Source organism: Peromyscus californicus, unplaced genomic scaffold (assembly GCF_007827085.1).
Source record: "Peromyscus californicus insignis strain IS unplaced genomic scaffold, ASM782708v3 Scaffold_16__1_contigs__length_79575227, whole genome shotgun sequence".
NCBI lineage: Eukaryota > Metazoa > Chordata > Mammalia > Rodentia > Cricetidae > Peromyscus > Peromyscus californicus.
This window is the reverse complement of record NW_026294458.1, coordinates 39963993-39978368: the sequence shown is the minus strand read 5'-3', so window position 1 is coordinate 39978368 and position 14376 is coordinate 39963993. Positions and strand designations below refer to the sequence as shown.

General features: G+C 42.7%; 1 protein-coding gene across 2 annotated transcripts in view; it reads left to right on the top strand.

Annotated features, from left to right (window-relative positions):
• The window catches only part of LOC128112119 (transmembrane protein 45A-like), a 98111-nt gene that overhangs the window by 50531 nt on the left and 33204 nt on the right, over positions 1 to 14376 (top strand). For both annotated transcript variants that reach the window (XM_052740913.1, XM_052740912.1), the window contains exon 2: positions 12323 to 12464. In XM_052740913.1, coding sequence (XP_052596873.1) covers positions 12423 to 12464 — 42 coding nt within the window. In that variant the 5' untranslated portion in view covers positions 12323 to 12422. The remainder of the gene's footprint in view (positions 1 to 12322; positions 12465 to 14376) is intronic.

Below are 14376 nucleotides of genomic sequence, written 5' to 3'. Positions count from 1 at the left end.
GATTTCAAAATGACCTTTTACTGTTCCTTTATTAAAAAAATTCACTTTACATTGGCTATTCTCAATAATCAATCACTTATTTCTCCTGATGAATTTAATACATAGATGCTTTTGGATGTAAAGTTTTTATAGGGATATAAAGGTTTAGATATAGGAAATGTTTAGAAAGTTTAAAAAATAACTTATGATATGAATTGCCATTTATTGGGATAGAAAAATATAACATATAAACATCTAGATATGTTATAAATGATACATAAATCTCAGTAAATAACCTAGAGATACTGAGGATGTATGCTTAAGTTAGATTTATGGATAAAGTTTTTATTTAGGTCTGATATCTATCTATCTATCTATCTATCTATCTATCTATATATATATATCTATATATCAGATATTAGGTAGCTCCTCTGCTGTACAAGGTATAAAAACTGTCCCAGGAAATGTTGATCCTGACTTGACTGAAGAAATTGAGATTATTGTACAACCCCCTACAAAAACAATTCAGATTCATGCAGGGCAGCACCTAAGGGAGCTAGCTGCTGGTGTGGATTCTAGTGATATGGCCTTCTGGGTTCAGGAAAGTAAATATTCCAAACGAACTAAACACTTAAAATACAGGGAAAGAAAATAATTGGCTTACTAGACATAAGCATGGATGTTTCTTATATTTCAGGAAAAGATTGGCAAGTATAAACTTATGGCATATTCTGCCCATATGTCATCCCCTTTATACCTAACACTCTCTGAGGAAGAGACATGCTGCAACTAATGGGTGTATCATCAATCTCTGCTATGGACTGACATCAACTCTAATGCTATAGATGGGTTTTAAACTAAAAAGAAGTTGGGTAAACAAACTCAAGGCACAAATGAGCCCATTATTCCAAAAATTATAGATGACAGACATGGCCTGAAGTATCAAAATTTATCCCAGGGCCCACTGTCCACTGTTGACCCCATTACTTGTAAATCTGATGCTCCTATCTGGGTTAAACAACGGCCTTTGAATACTGAAAGAATTGTAACTGCGACCTGTCTGGTGGAGGAGAAACTTAAAAATAGGACATATAAAGCCTCCCATCAACCCTTGAGTTACCCCGATATTTTTTGTTTAAAGAAAATCAGTTTTTATAGACTGTTACAAGATCTTAAGAAATTAAATAAAATTTATTAAAGCCAAGGGGAATCTCACAGCCTGACTAGCTCAGTTGGTAGAGCATGAGACTCTTAACCTCAGGGTCATGGGTTTGTGGCCCACATTGGGCGCCAGGTCTTGTGTAATGTTAGAGGGACCAGCCTTAATATTATACATCCCAGGGGCTTAGGAGAGAAACTACTAATGGTGAGGACTATTTTCAGGAAAATAGAATCTCAGCACACCAAGCTCATTAGTCTATTCACTTTAATTCACCATTCCGTTTCTAGCTTTTCAGTTATATAACCAAACAATCACAATCCTCCCCTCCAGCCAGTCACCAGGTCTGAATTCCTGCTAGGTCATAAAGGCAGGTAAGAGTTTTCTCAGGTAGTGATTGTCAGGCTTTCTTTTATGACCAGAAAATGGAGTGGTTAAGGGAGGTCAGGTGAGAGCTAATATCAGTTAGTATATCAAAAAGGAAATTTTTTTTTTTTTGGTTTTTCAAGACAGGGTTTCTCTGTGTAGCTTTGCGCCTTTTTCCTGGAACTCACTTGGTAGCCCAGGCTGGCCTCGAACTCACAGAGATCCGCCTGGCTCTGCCTCCCGAGTGCTGGGATTAAAGGCGTGCGCCACCACCGCCCGGCCTCAAAAAGGAAATTTATGTGCTCAATCTATATTCCTAGGAGAGGTTAGGTAAGAAGCTAGGGGTCTATAAAGTTAGTAAGGCTGTAAGAAAGGAGGGTCCGAGCTAAACTGTGTAAAGCTATTACTTAAGGTCCACCTGACCTAGGCGGTGTCTCCTTGTGGAATTTACCTTAAATGGGGAGACTAGCATGTGGACTGTTATTTCTGTTAGTCCTTGAAAGTGGCTAAGGGAGATATCTGATTCCAGTGCTGAAAGGGGAAAAACAGATGAGCTGGGTGGAAGGAAGCCTTTCCTGAGGCTGTTCTCCAAATACCTTGAATGTGTATGTCCAGAGAGTGATCAGTCCACACTGTTAGCCCTTCTTAGGGAAAAATCAACTGGGAAAACTATGAAGGCACATGTGATTTTCATAACAGAAGACAGCTGAGATATAACAAGCCAAGTAACACCAAAAGCTCCTTGGAATTTGGCTTCCTTTGAAGGAATTCCTTGATCCTTTCAGGTAATGACTTCGCCATAACCAGCTGAGTTCTTATATTTTCCTGCATCCCGTAGCACCAGATCACAGGCGAATTAGCAGTGGTTACAACACTTAAGAAAATAACACTCCTTTCTTTGGCAACTGATAATTGCCAATAGCTCCTCAGCTCGAGGTGGGACCACATAAACACATTTCTTCATCTATGGTGGAATGTTGAAGGTCCCAATCTTGTGCATATCTGTGTAGGTATCTGAAGCAACTGTGTATTTATAATTGCCTTGACCATGAGATATCAAGATGTGTTCCAAAACAGTCATCCTCAACCTCCAGCTCCTACAAATTTTCAGCTATCTTTCCTGTGATTTTCTGTGGACATTAGCAGGGATAATATAGGTGTCTTATCTAGGGAGACCACCAAACAGTCACTTATTCTCAGGACTTTAATCAGTTATGAATCTCTTCATTAACTGCTGCCCTTACAGAAAGAAGCTTCTCTGTTCAAAGCCGGGAGCACCAGAAGTTTAAGAGCATGAGCATACATAGTATGAAGGCAGCTTGGCAACATGTCTATTTAGCAAAGCGTCAGTATTAGACTCCTGCTTAGAGCCTGTGAGCCCCTAAGCCATAGGCATTTGACCAGTCTTGCAGTACCAGGCATGTAGGAGTATATATCAAATCCAATCAGAAAGTGGTTGGTTACCACCCAAATAGTCATTCCACAATTGCACCACTGGGCATAACTTGACTGGTATGTCGGTATTGTTATGTAGGTCCCACAGCTGGTTAATATCTGTACTAGCTGGTTTTGTGTGTCAACTTGACACACATACTAGAGTCATCAGAGAGGAAGGAGCCTCACTTGAGGAAATGCCTCCATGAGATCCAGCTGTAGGGCATTTTCTCATTAGTGATCAATGAGGAAGGGCCCAGCCCATGGTGGGTGGTACCATGACTGGGCTGTTGATGGGCTGAGTAGGTCAGGGGAAGCAAGCCAGGAAGCAGCACCCTTCCATGGCCTCTGCATCAGCTCCTGCCTTCAGGATCCTGCCCTGTTTGAATTCCTCTCTGGACTTCCTTCAGTGATGAACAGCAATGCTGAAGTGTAAGCCAAATAAACCCTTTCCTCCTCAGCTTGCTTTTTGGTCATGGTGTTTCATCGATGCAATAGAAATCCTAAGACTGTCTGTGATGCCTTTTTTCCCTTAATGGCCCACTCAACACCTAAGGCAATATGAATGCTGTTCAGAGGTGCAAGCGCTCAGAGCTCAGTCCCGGAGTGATTTCTCTGTATTCTGTAAACAAAGTTTGTAATGCTTTCAGCAATAGGGACAAAGTATCAGAAACAAGGAAACTTCACACAAAAAAGAGAGCTCAGGTACCTGTATGGGGACCCCTTGAAGATTCATCATCATATTGATCAGCATGAGTATTTGAGGATACGACTAGAAGCAGATTTGGGACCTGCTATGATTTGAATATATCCCCCAGAGTTCATGTGTCCAGTCTTAACCACCAACTCCATATACTGATGTATATGGAGGCAGAACCTTCAGGAAGTCACGAGAATTAAGGAGGTCATGAGGGAAGGGCCTCAAAGATGGCACTTGGTGCTTTATCAGAGGAGTAAGGGATCTGAGCTGCCTCTATCCCATGCCTTATTGATTATCATGCAGCAGGGCATCCTTCACGTTGGACAGATGCTGTTGACTTCCCAGAATTCTCAGACTTCCCAGCCTCCAAACTATAAAAAGTTTTTATCTTTATAAATTACTCAGTGTTAAGAATTCAGTTACAGCAACATATCTAGTAATCCAGAATAATTAACACCAGGCTGTGCACTTTTCAAAATGTTCCCCATAATTCACAAAAATCATATTTTTTTAAATTTTCTTTCCTTCATACGTGTATCTAATTTTGTTTACATGTTTTTCTCATTATCGGGCAATCTTTTCCTCTTTTCATGTTTTCTCTTTTCATTTGTTTATTTTTGCCCTTGCACAATTTTGTAAAGGGTTAAGCTATTACAAAGTCACTTAATATCATTTTAGAGATCCATGACTAGGCCCTGGGTGGATCTCTGGGAGTCCAATTAGCGAGAATGAGGAGGGTTTATATGAGCGAGAATTGTTGAGACCAAGGTTGGATAAAGCACAGGGACAAATAGCCAAATGAATGGAAACACATGAACTATATGAACCAATGGCTGAGGGGTCCCCACTGGATCAGGCCCTCTGAATGGGTGAGACAGTTGATTGGCTTGATCTGTTTGGGAGGCATCCAGGCAGTGGGACCGGGTCCTGTGCTCATTGCATAAGTTGGCTGCTTGAAACCTGGGGCCTATGCAGGATTGCTTGGCTCGGCCTGGGAGGAGGGGACTGGACCTGCCTGGACTGAGTCTACCAGGTTAATCTCAGTCTGTGGGGAAGGCTTTGCCCTGGAGGAGATGGGAATGGGGGGGGGGGCTGGGGGGAAGGTGAGGGGGACAGGAGGGTGGAGAACAAGGGAATCCGTGGCTGATATGTAGAACTGAATTGTATTGCAAAATAAAAAAAAAAATATCATTTTAGAACAGTGTTCAAAACTATTCGTAAGAGGCTAGATGGAGAAAATTTGTAATCCAAGTACTTGGGAGACTGATGCAGTAGGGTCAGAAGTTGAATGTCAGCTGGAGCTATATGGTCAAACTCCCCCCACCCCCCCCACCCCCCCACCCCACTCCCTGCAAAAGACAAGAGAGTATTTTATATGTATGTGTATGTATTCATTTATATATGTAATCACACACTTGTAGTAATAAAGAAAACCCAGTACTCAAGCAGAAAAAAATCCACAATGTCTGCCTTCTCAAAATAGTAAAGCGGTTATATTTACTATGCTGCTTAAATGCACACTGCTGAACGGACTGCTAATGACTTATCATTGTATCATAGATCAATGCATCTCTCAGCTCTCACATGAGACCCTTCTATTTGTAGTGGATGGTGATTAATGCAGAGACTTATAACTGGTCAAGGTGCAGAGAATAAGAGACCGCAGAAAGCTCAACCCCAAAGTTAACATATATACTTCATTCCCACAACTTCCAAGGTCCAGGGACCATTGCAAGAAAGAGGTAAGGATGAAAGGCAGTGGATGACTACATGTAAACAGTGTCTTCTAGACAGACCAGGGAAGCTGCACGTGTGAATTCACAGTGACTGTGACACTTTGCACTAGGCTGCATGAGTCTAAACCGGACAGCATGGAGAGGGGAGTCGGGTGCACAATTCCACCCCTAACCATAGAGCTATTTGGCAGTTGCTAGATGTTGGGAGAAGAAAAGATAGTTTTCTCCAAGAGTGTAGCCCCCAGTATGCCAAACATGGGAGACTACACATCCAAAAACATTGGGCATCACAAGTTGGTCTTGAATGGTATATAAAGAAAAGAAAGAAGGCACAAAATTGGGTAAGTAAAGAGTGTGGGCCTGGGAAGAGTTCCGGGAGAGGCATGAATATGCTCAAAACACATTTCATGAAGCCTCAAAGTGCTGTGGGATGTCCTGTATGTTGCGAATAAATAAAACTCTGATTGGCCAGTAGCCAGGCAGGAAGGATAGGGTAGGCAGGACAAGGAGGAGAAGAATTCTGGGAGGTGGAAGGCTGAAGCAGAGAGATGCTGCCAGTCGCTGCCATGACAAGCAAGATGTAAGGTACCGGTAAGCCACGAGCCATGTAGCAACTTATAGACTAATAGAAATGGGTTAATTTAAGATATAAGAACAGCTAACAAGAAGCCTGAGCCATTAGGCCAAACAGTTTAAATAATATAAGCATCTGTGTGTTTATTTTATGAGTGGGTTGTTGGACTGTCAGGGCTTGGCGGGACCCAGAGAGATAACTCCAGCTACCTCAAAAAAACTAATAAAAACTGGATAAAAAGTAAAATGGAAGTATATTACCCCCAGCTGTTCTGGAGAAATATTTCCACATGCATTCTTAATAACACCTCCAGTATAATATTTTGTTCATAATAAACCATCTGTGCTGATACTTCTTTGGCTTCTTAGGGGGTCATTGATATTCATTACTATTTAAGCATTTTTTTTTAATGTTTGGTCCCTTCATATTATAAGAAGCTGAGCCAAGCTACAATAGTATCCAGTGACTTGATGTTTGCTAGTGGAATTCAGAATAAGGGATAGTAAAGGTACTAACTTTCTGAGGCTAATGAATGACTCAAAATTTAAAAAGGTCTTAGAGGGCAGTAAGGGCCACACCAGAGAGACAAGATCTCAGACAGGTTGAAGAACTGGATATGCCAAGGTACAGAGCTGGAAGCCTTTGAATCCCCATGAAGTATGTGCTAAGAGTGAAGAGAGCCACGTTCACCTGTAGAGTCTGAAGGTCCTGATGTTGTTTGTCACCAGAGGCTGGAGGTGAGGTCAGAGGCTATGTGGGACTGTGCATGGACAATGGCTCCTGTAGCCCACTCCTGAGCTCTGCACTTGGAGCGTGGCTGTCTCTTCTGTGATTCTGACAGTTTTTAATGTGCTCCCTAGGTATGTTTATCTGCCTGCCCCCCCCCCCCGCCCCCCCGCAACTCTGATACTTCATGTTCTGCATCTCTTAGGCACTTGTTGCCAGCGTAAGTTTCCATCAGATTGGCTGGTACTAAGCATCCAGAGGTTCTTTTCCATTCTGCCTATGCATTGGTTTTCTTCATGCAGTTTATCAAGCTCCTGGTCATGGGAAAAAAAAACATTAGTTTCTTTAAAAATTTTGCTTGTATCAATTTATGTATGTAAAAATCATTGCAGGATATCAGTACCATTATTTATTTTGCTTTCTTTGAGAGAAATGGCTGGAACTAAAGTCTTTGGAAAAATTTTAATTTGGTATTTCATGTGGAGGACTGCTTCAAATAATTTTTTTTTTTAACCTAGAAAGAACGTTGTCTATCAATGGTCCTGGAATACTTTACCCTATTCTCAGGTGTGACTACTATAGGTTGCGTGACTAAATGAAGGAATGTGAGGTAGATATTCATTAGTATCATCCTGGTCAACATTTTAAGTTCCAAGATCAGGTTGGCTTATAGTATTTCATAATGACAACAGCAACCACCAAAACCCACATAGCAGATAAAATAATACATAGCAGATAAAATAATACTTTTCTGGTGCCAACACAAACTGGAGAGGGTTCAGTTCTGAATTTTCCAGTGAGGAAGACACAGAGGAGGTTGAGAAATGCAGGTGACTTGTTGACATTTGATGGCTGCCAGGATGGGAAGTGTCAGTTTTCTTTAAGGGTGTGACCCCTGGTAGATCAAACATGCTCTGGGGCAGGATTCACACCTGGGAGAATTTGAGCAACAGAAATTTGACATAATGGGCTAAAAAAAAAAAAAAGAAGAAGAAGAAGAACATAAAGTTGAGTGGTTAGTGAGACAGGGGTGGAGGGGTGGGTCTTGAAGTAGTTGGGGATATGCATCTGGTCAAAATATATTGTATGCAATTCTGAAATAAAAATATTATTTCACAAGTAAATGAGAGAAATGCAGGTGAGAAATTGACACTTGTGTCTCAAGAGCTTAGCACTGTCTCTGTAGTTCTGGCTATTTCTTGGTTCATTAGCCCACCAGGAAGATTTAGGCAAGGTCAAGATGATGGTTTTGGGAGAGAAATGCACTGAAATGCAGGTGAGGCTAATGTGGGAAGAGCTGTTGGTTTTACTTTATATTTATACTGAGTTTATATCTGTAGCTATTTGATTACATGATGGCAATGTGTAAAGGGGTGGTGTGAGGAGATTGTGAAATCACTTCTGTGACATGATAAAATGGATGTTTTTGTACTGGTTTTCACATGAGATACACCTTTCCTACTAGAAGATCGTTAGCCCGACAACATGAAACTGTTACAGCCCAGTCAAGTGCATTCTAGTGTCTCAGTCGCAGTTGTATTTTACCTCTCTATGATCTCCTGTTTCCTACATTCTCAGGCCAGGTTCTAGTACCTCTGTCAGCTCCCCTGAGGGTCCTTACTGGCACAGAAATTTCACATGACTCTGAAGAAGCTTTCAGGGGATTGTTTCCACTCCTTGTATTAGTGGATCTCATATTTGACATGAAAACAGAATTTATGTAATACTGTAAGCATTCTTCAGTTTCCAAAAAATTAATAGAGCTCCCCCTTTTTTCATAATGCTTTTTTAAAGGAGGAGTTTTTGAAAAGTGAGGAATGAAATGAGGTTAACAGAGGGATTTTGTTGTTTTGTTTTGTTTTTTGAGACAGGGTTTCTCTGTGTAGTTTTGGGGCCTGTCCTGGATCTTGCTCTGTAGACCAGGCTGGTCTTATGCTTACAGAGATCTTCCTGCCTCTGCCTCCTGAGTGCTGGGATTAAAAGCATGCGCCACCCCCCCCCCACCCCCAACCCCCCCCCCCCACCCCCGGTGGCCAGAGGGAATATTTTGAGGCATCATAACTATGGCACGAATTGAATGCAATTTTTTTTTTGAGACAGGGTTTGTCTATGTAGCCCTGGCTGTCCTGGAACTAGCTCCTAGACCAGGCTAGCCTTTCACTCACAAAGATCCACCTGCCTGTCTCCCAAGTGCTGGGATTAAAGGGTGTGCCACCACTGCCTGGCTGAATTTAACTCTTAAGAGAAAAGAAGGTTGTGGTGCCCACTCCTATGCCCAATGAGCTTGGTCTCCTGTGTTATGGAAAATAGGACTGACTGTCATATGAAGACTGAGCCTCATTAGACCTCCCAGTGTTCAATCCAGGGTTCACCAGTCACTTACGGTGCTGACTGATGGGATGTATTTCCAGATTCGGGGATGGAATATTCCAATGAGTTTTTACCAAAGTCTACGTGCTGGAAGCATACTATCTTTCCTTCACTAAGATACTATCAGTTCCTCTCTTTAGTTAACAAATGGCATTTATAGCTATTCTCATGTACACTATCCTCAAACTAAAGCTAAGACTTTTTTGTATTCCCCTCTTCCCCACGGTTCAAGGAATATTTGAGCATAATAAGCTGGCATTCTTTATTATTGCTGTGTATACTATTTTAGAAGCAATTTATGGGAGCCAGTTCTGTGGCCATTAGACAGAAATGAGGATGAGATGAATCCGCGTGCCGCTGCCCTGGTGTTCTAAGTACAACTAAAGAAGCCATGAGCCTGTGGACTTGTTTACTGAGCTAAAGCTCCGCATGACAAGAATGGCCCAGGTCTTCACAACATGTATCAGCACTGTTCCTTGAAAAGAAGACGTTTCTTGCTTTCCTGCCTCCCTCCCTCCCTCCCTCCCTCCCTCCCTCCCTCCCTCCCTCCCTGAGCATCTCACCCTGGTATCCTAATGCTGGTGACCATAGGAAGCATATCTTTCCTGTCATCCATTTTTGTTTCCCTGGTTTAAAGGAACATCTTTTTGTCCTTCCCTTTGGGTTTACCTCCCCTTTTAATCTACACACCGCCCTTAACTACTCCTTAAAAATCAATGTGGCAGATGAGATGTTTGATGGAAAAGTTGAGGGGAAATTGGCTGAGGTGCTGGGGGCAGTGTTAGGGTAAGGTCTCCTAGTTAGTTCCACTGAGCCCCTGAACAATATGAAGAGGAAGGCCACTCAGGAAGAAAGGGGTCAGAGAGGAGGCTTTGTGGGTAAAGGCACTTGCTGCCGGGCCTGCCTGACTACCCGAGTTTGATCCCTGGGACCCATGTGGTAGAAGAACCTGTGGTGGTAATAAATAAAGTTGCCTGGGGTCAGAGCTATTAGAGTCATAGCAAGTGCGTGGCAGTGGTGGCGTACGCCTTTAAGGACCTGGAGGGCGGTACATACAGGCAGTGACGAGGCAGTCACATGATTGGGTTTACAACCAATCAGAAGCCAGAACAAGGAGACTATGAGAGACAGACACACAGGAAGGAGGGCTCCTCTTTCGGAGAGCTCTCTTGGCTGAGGAGGATCTCTGAATCAGGAAGGGTGAGGCTCTTGGCTCTGACCTCTTGGCTTTCTTCTCTGAATCGGCTCTGTGTTTCTTGTTTAATAAGACCACTGAATTATATCTATAAGAACCAACTGCTGCAAATTATCCTCTGGTTCCAAGGTATTTATGACTTGACAGAAAGCTTGGGGAGGTCATTTTTCCTCTTCTAGAATGCCTTCATACTGATCCAGATCTTCAAGTTTAAGGGATGATTAAGGTCTTGACAACGTGTGTTACAGATGTCTTTCGAAAAGAAGACATTCCTTGTCTCCCTGTCTCCCTTCCTTCATCTCCCCTTCCAGCCCCATCTCTTCCCCTAACTGCCTCTCCCCCTTCCCCCTCTGTTCTTCCTCCCTTCCTCTCTCTTCCTTCTTTCATTTATTTTGGCTGTTTGAAACTTGATCTCTCTAAGTAGCCTAGGCTGACTTCAAACTCATTGTGTCGTCTAGTCTGACATTGAACTTGTAATAGTCACCCCAACACATATACACACCCTCTTGAGTGCTGAGATTGTTGACATAGAAAACCATAATTGTTTGAGAAACTATTTTCTAATGATCTTCCTTTTCCCAGAGCTGGACTTTGAATTAAGGGCCCTGTACATGCTGTATATATGCTCTTCTTCTGAGCTACAGCAAAGCCCTGAAAAGAAATTGTTTTCTAATATCCTTGGACTGTTTTGGTTTTGGGTACTATTACAACATGCCCTTAAATTTCATTCATGTACTCCATATTCACTCCATTTGGACTTTCCTGTCTGTTTGCTTTTGTTTTGCTTGAGTTCACCTCAAGTGAACTCACAAAGACCTGCCTCTGTCCCCCACCCACAGAATGCTGGAATTAAAGACCTCTGCCACAATGCCCCCCTCCAACAGGGCTTATTTCTGAAGGAAGGACAGACAGGTAGTCTCATTGGCTTCCTAAATTTAATCCTTATAGGGACAGCTCAGATGAGGGAGGTATTCTTCAGTATTTTCCTGCTCTGCTGATGGTGTTGGAGTAAATGTGGATGCTTGGGTAGCAGGTTGACTTAGCCAGGAGAAGCAAGATTATGGGTGGACCAACTCCCCATGGGAGTCTTATACCCTGGGCAGCAATGTTGTGGTAGCGCCCGCGCTACCGCCCCCCGTTCACCATGCCCAAGCGAGGGGCTGTGGATTAAAAAATAGAGACAAGAAACAGCGAGTCATTTGCCACAGCAGAATGCCGAATGCCCTTTATTGAAAGAGGGAGGAAACCTTAAATACAGGCTTACAGCACAATGGAGGAACCCCGGAGGGCAGAAGTTCGCTACCCAATGTTCTACATTCTTGCATCTAAGCTGTTTACACCAAATGCAGGATACACAAACAAAGACCCTCCAGTGATCGTTCAGTAAGAAGGAAACCGGCAGGGAATCAGCATAGGGAGGACATCTGGTCAAGGTTGGCAAGCAGGCAACAGTTTACTCAATATGGGAAGGACCCACACAGCAGAGTTGGCAGGTTGAACAAAGGCACAGTAATGACAGATCAGGTGTTGGGGTTAGTGAGAGTGAAAATAAACAAATAAATTTACCACACAATTATGGAAAAAGCCCCTGATGTTAGTAACTACATAGTGCTTCCCCAACTGTACAGGATAGTGAGGTAATCTGAGCCCTTGCTTAATGAGTAGACAATAAGAAGCTCATGCTTAATAATATTAATTTGCGAGCCTGGACTCTTTATAGGTTGGGTGGAGGCCCCAGCAAGTGAATAAAACCTCCAGGGAGAAAGGTGAGTAGGAGGAGGGCCTGTCATTTTTCTGGGCTGTTGCAAGGCTGATGTTGGTTAAACAGATTCTTCTTGAGCTGTGAGCAGCATCTGGCAGGATTGCGAGCAACAGCATAGTACATCTTCAGCAAATATGAGTATTGAGGACTTGGGCAAGTACAAAATTGTGGTGAATTTTAATATTGGGTTAAGGTAACAGATTGGTAAGTTTTAATATTGTATGCTAGTTGCTTTTGACACGTATGTATACAGATGCATGGCCGTGTAAAACTGTCTGTGAGGTATCAAGTTTCAGCTTATTGTTTTCTTCTTCATTCTAGAAAATTTCCGCTTTAAGTAGGGAGCAAAGCTGCAGTTGTAGCTGGTTCTTTTCCCTGTTACGTCAATTCTAAAGTGCTTGATCTATTGACACTAAGCAAGATGAATGTCTCAGAAGCAAGAACTGACCTCAAACACCTAAAGGTTAGTTTTCTATTTCTGGAGCAACTTTTAGTTTGATAATATGCTTCCTGTAGCCTACCACCTCCCTTTTTGAGATGAGTCTCATGTAGCTCAGGCTAGCCTTAAGACCACTGTATTGTGAGGCTAGCCTTGTACTCTTGATCCTACTGTCTCTCTCCCTTCCAAGTGCTGGGATTACAGATTCGTATTTGATTCTAGACTGGACTGTGTATTTGAGATGCCGTACAAATAATCTAATTTCTCTGAAAGTCAGTTCTGTTTTAGAAAACGGGTATAATAATAACAGTTTCTTGAAGTGGTAAGGGTTTTAGGAGATAATGTTGAGGAAGAGTGCTTGTCATGCTGGGGATATACCTCAGCTGATAGAATGAATGCTCACTTAACACGCATAAAGCCCTTTGGTGTACTCCTCAGCACCAGGGGGGAAAATGAGGAAAAATTTGGCTCAGAGTAAAAAGCTGTTCCGTTCACACTTATCTGCAGATCTTGTAACTGTGTAACGTGTATGTGCCTATCCATAAGTGGTTATCCATGTGGTTAAAGCCTAAAAAGCTATAAAAGGGCCAAGGAGAGTGTCCAAAGAGGAGCAAGCAGAGGGGCGAGGGCAAAAGGACACGGGTCACATGAACACAGAGAGAAGAGAAAGCTGCAAAGGAGAGCAGGGATGGGGAGAAGAGAAGCACAGTCTCCACTGAGACACCCTTGGTTGACAACGTCGTAATGATACCTAACGCTTCGCACGATGGCTGGAAATGGAGCGCCTGTCACACGGCAGAGCGCAATGAAAGCTGGTTATCTTGAGTGTGTCGGCCCTTTTTTTCTAGTCCCCGTCCTTGGCACTGGAGACATGGATGGCTGCACTGATGACCCTTGGAACCGCAGGTCTCTTCCTAGACTGCTTATGGGTTGTGCCCGACTGCAGCGAAGTAGAAAGTAGCATAGAGAATGTGATTTGCAGTTGTGTGGAGCTGACTTGTGGATGGCTGTTGTGATTTTAGGAGATGAGAAGGGAGACTGAACTCTGAATCTTTCTTTTACTCCAAGGATGATGTGATCACGTGTAGGCTTCCTGACAACTTCACATACACATCTACTGATGAAGGTGGTTCTCATGCTTCCTTCCCTTGTGAGATGTGAGAATGAGATGGAATAAATAACTCTTGTGAAGGAATAGAACAGTATGTGTTTAAAAGGTGCTAGCTTCTCTGCTCCCCCTTTCCTCTTATTCAAGTCTTTGGTAAATATGTAAGGCATACCAGAACCCCCCCCCTCCCCGGAAGAGCTGTAAGCAACCACTACCCCCATGTAGCTACTAAGTGAACGTTTGAAATGTGACATCTCATCTGAGGTGTGTTCCCAGTGTGAAATAACACTGCCTCATCCCCAAACCATTATTCCCACGGAATTTCTTCCTAAAACCAGAATAGTAGAACACTTTTGAGTCTGTGGAGAATTTTTCTATAGAAAGCCAGCGTTCAGTGAGTTCTGAGGTGGTTTTCAGTCTCTGGCTGGTGAGCATTTTTTTTTTTTAAATTTGCAGTGATGTTTTTATGAATGAGAATTTTGTTTTTAATTTGCTACTCTGTGGTCATATTTTACATAGTTGTTTAGAAATGTTGAATAAATGAAAACAAAAGAAAGGAATAAAAACTATTCTATGATAATATTTGAATATATTTGGTTACAAAAATGTTAAACTTAACTTCACAGTTCATAAAAGAAAGCCTTTACTTTTAAGAATGTGGCCGGGCGGTGGCGGCGCACGCCTTTAATCCCAGCACTCGGGAGGCAGAGCCAGGCGGATCTCTGTGAGTTCGAGGCCAGCCTGGTCTCCAAAGCGAGTTCCAGGAAAGGCGCAAAGCTACACAGAGAAACCCTGTCTCGAAAAACGAAAAAAAAAAAAAAAAAAAAA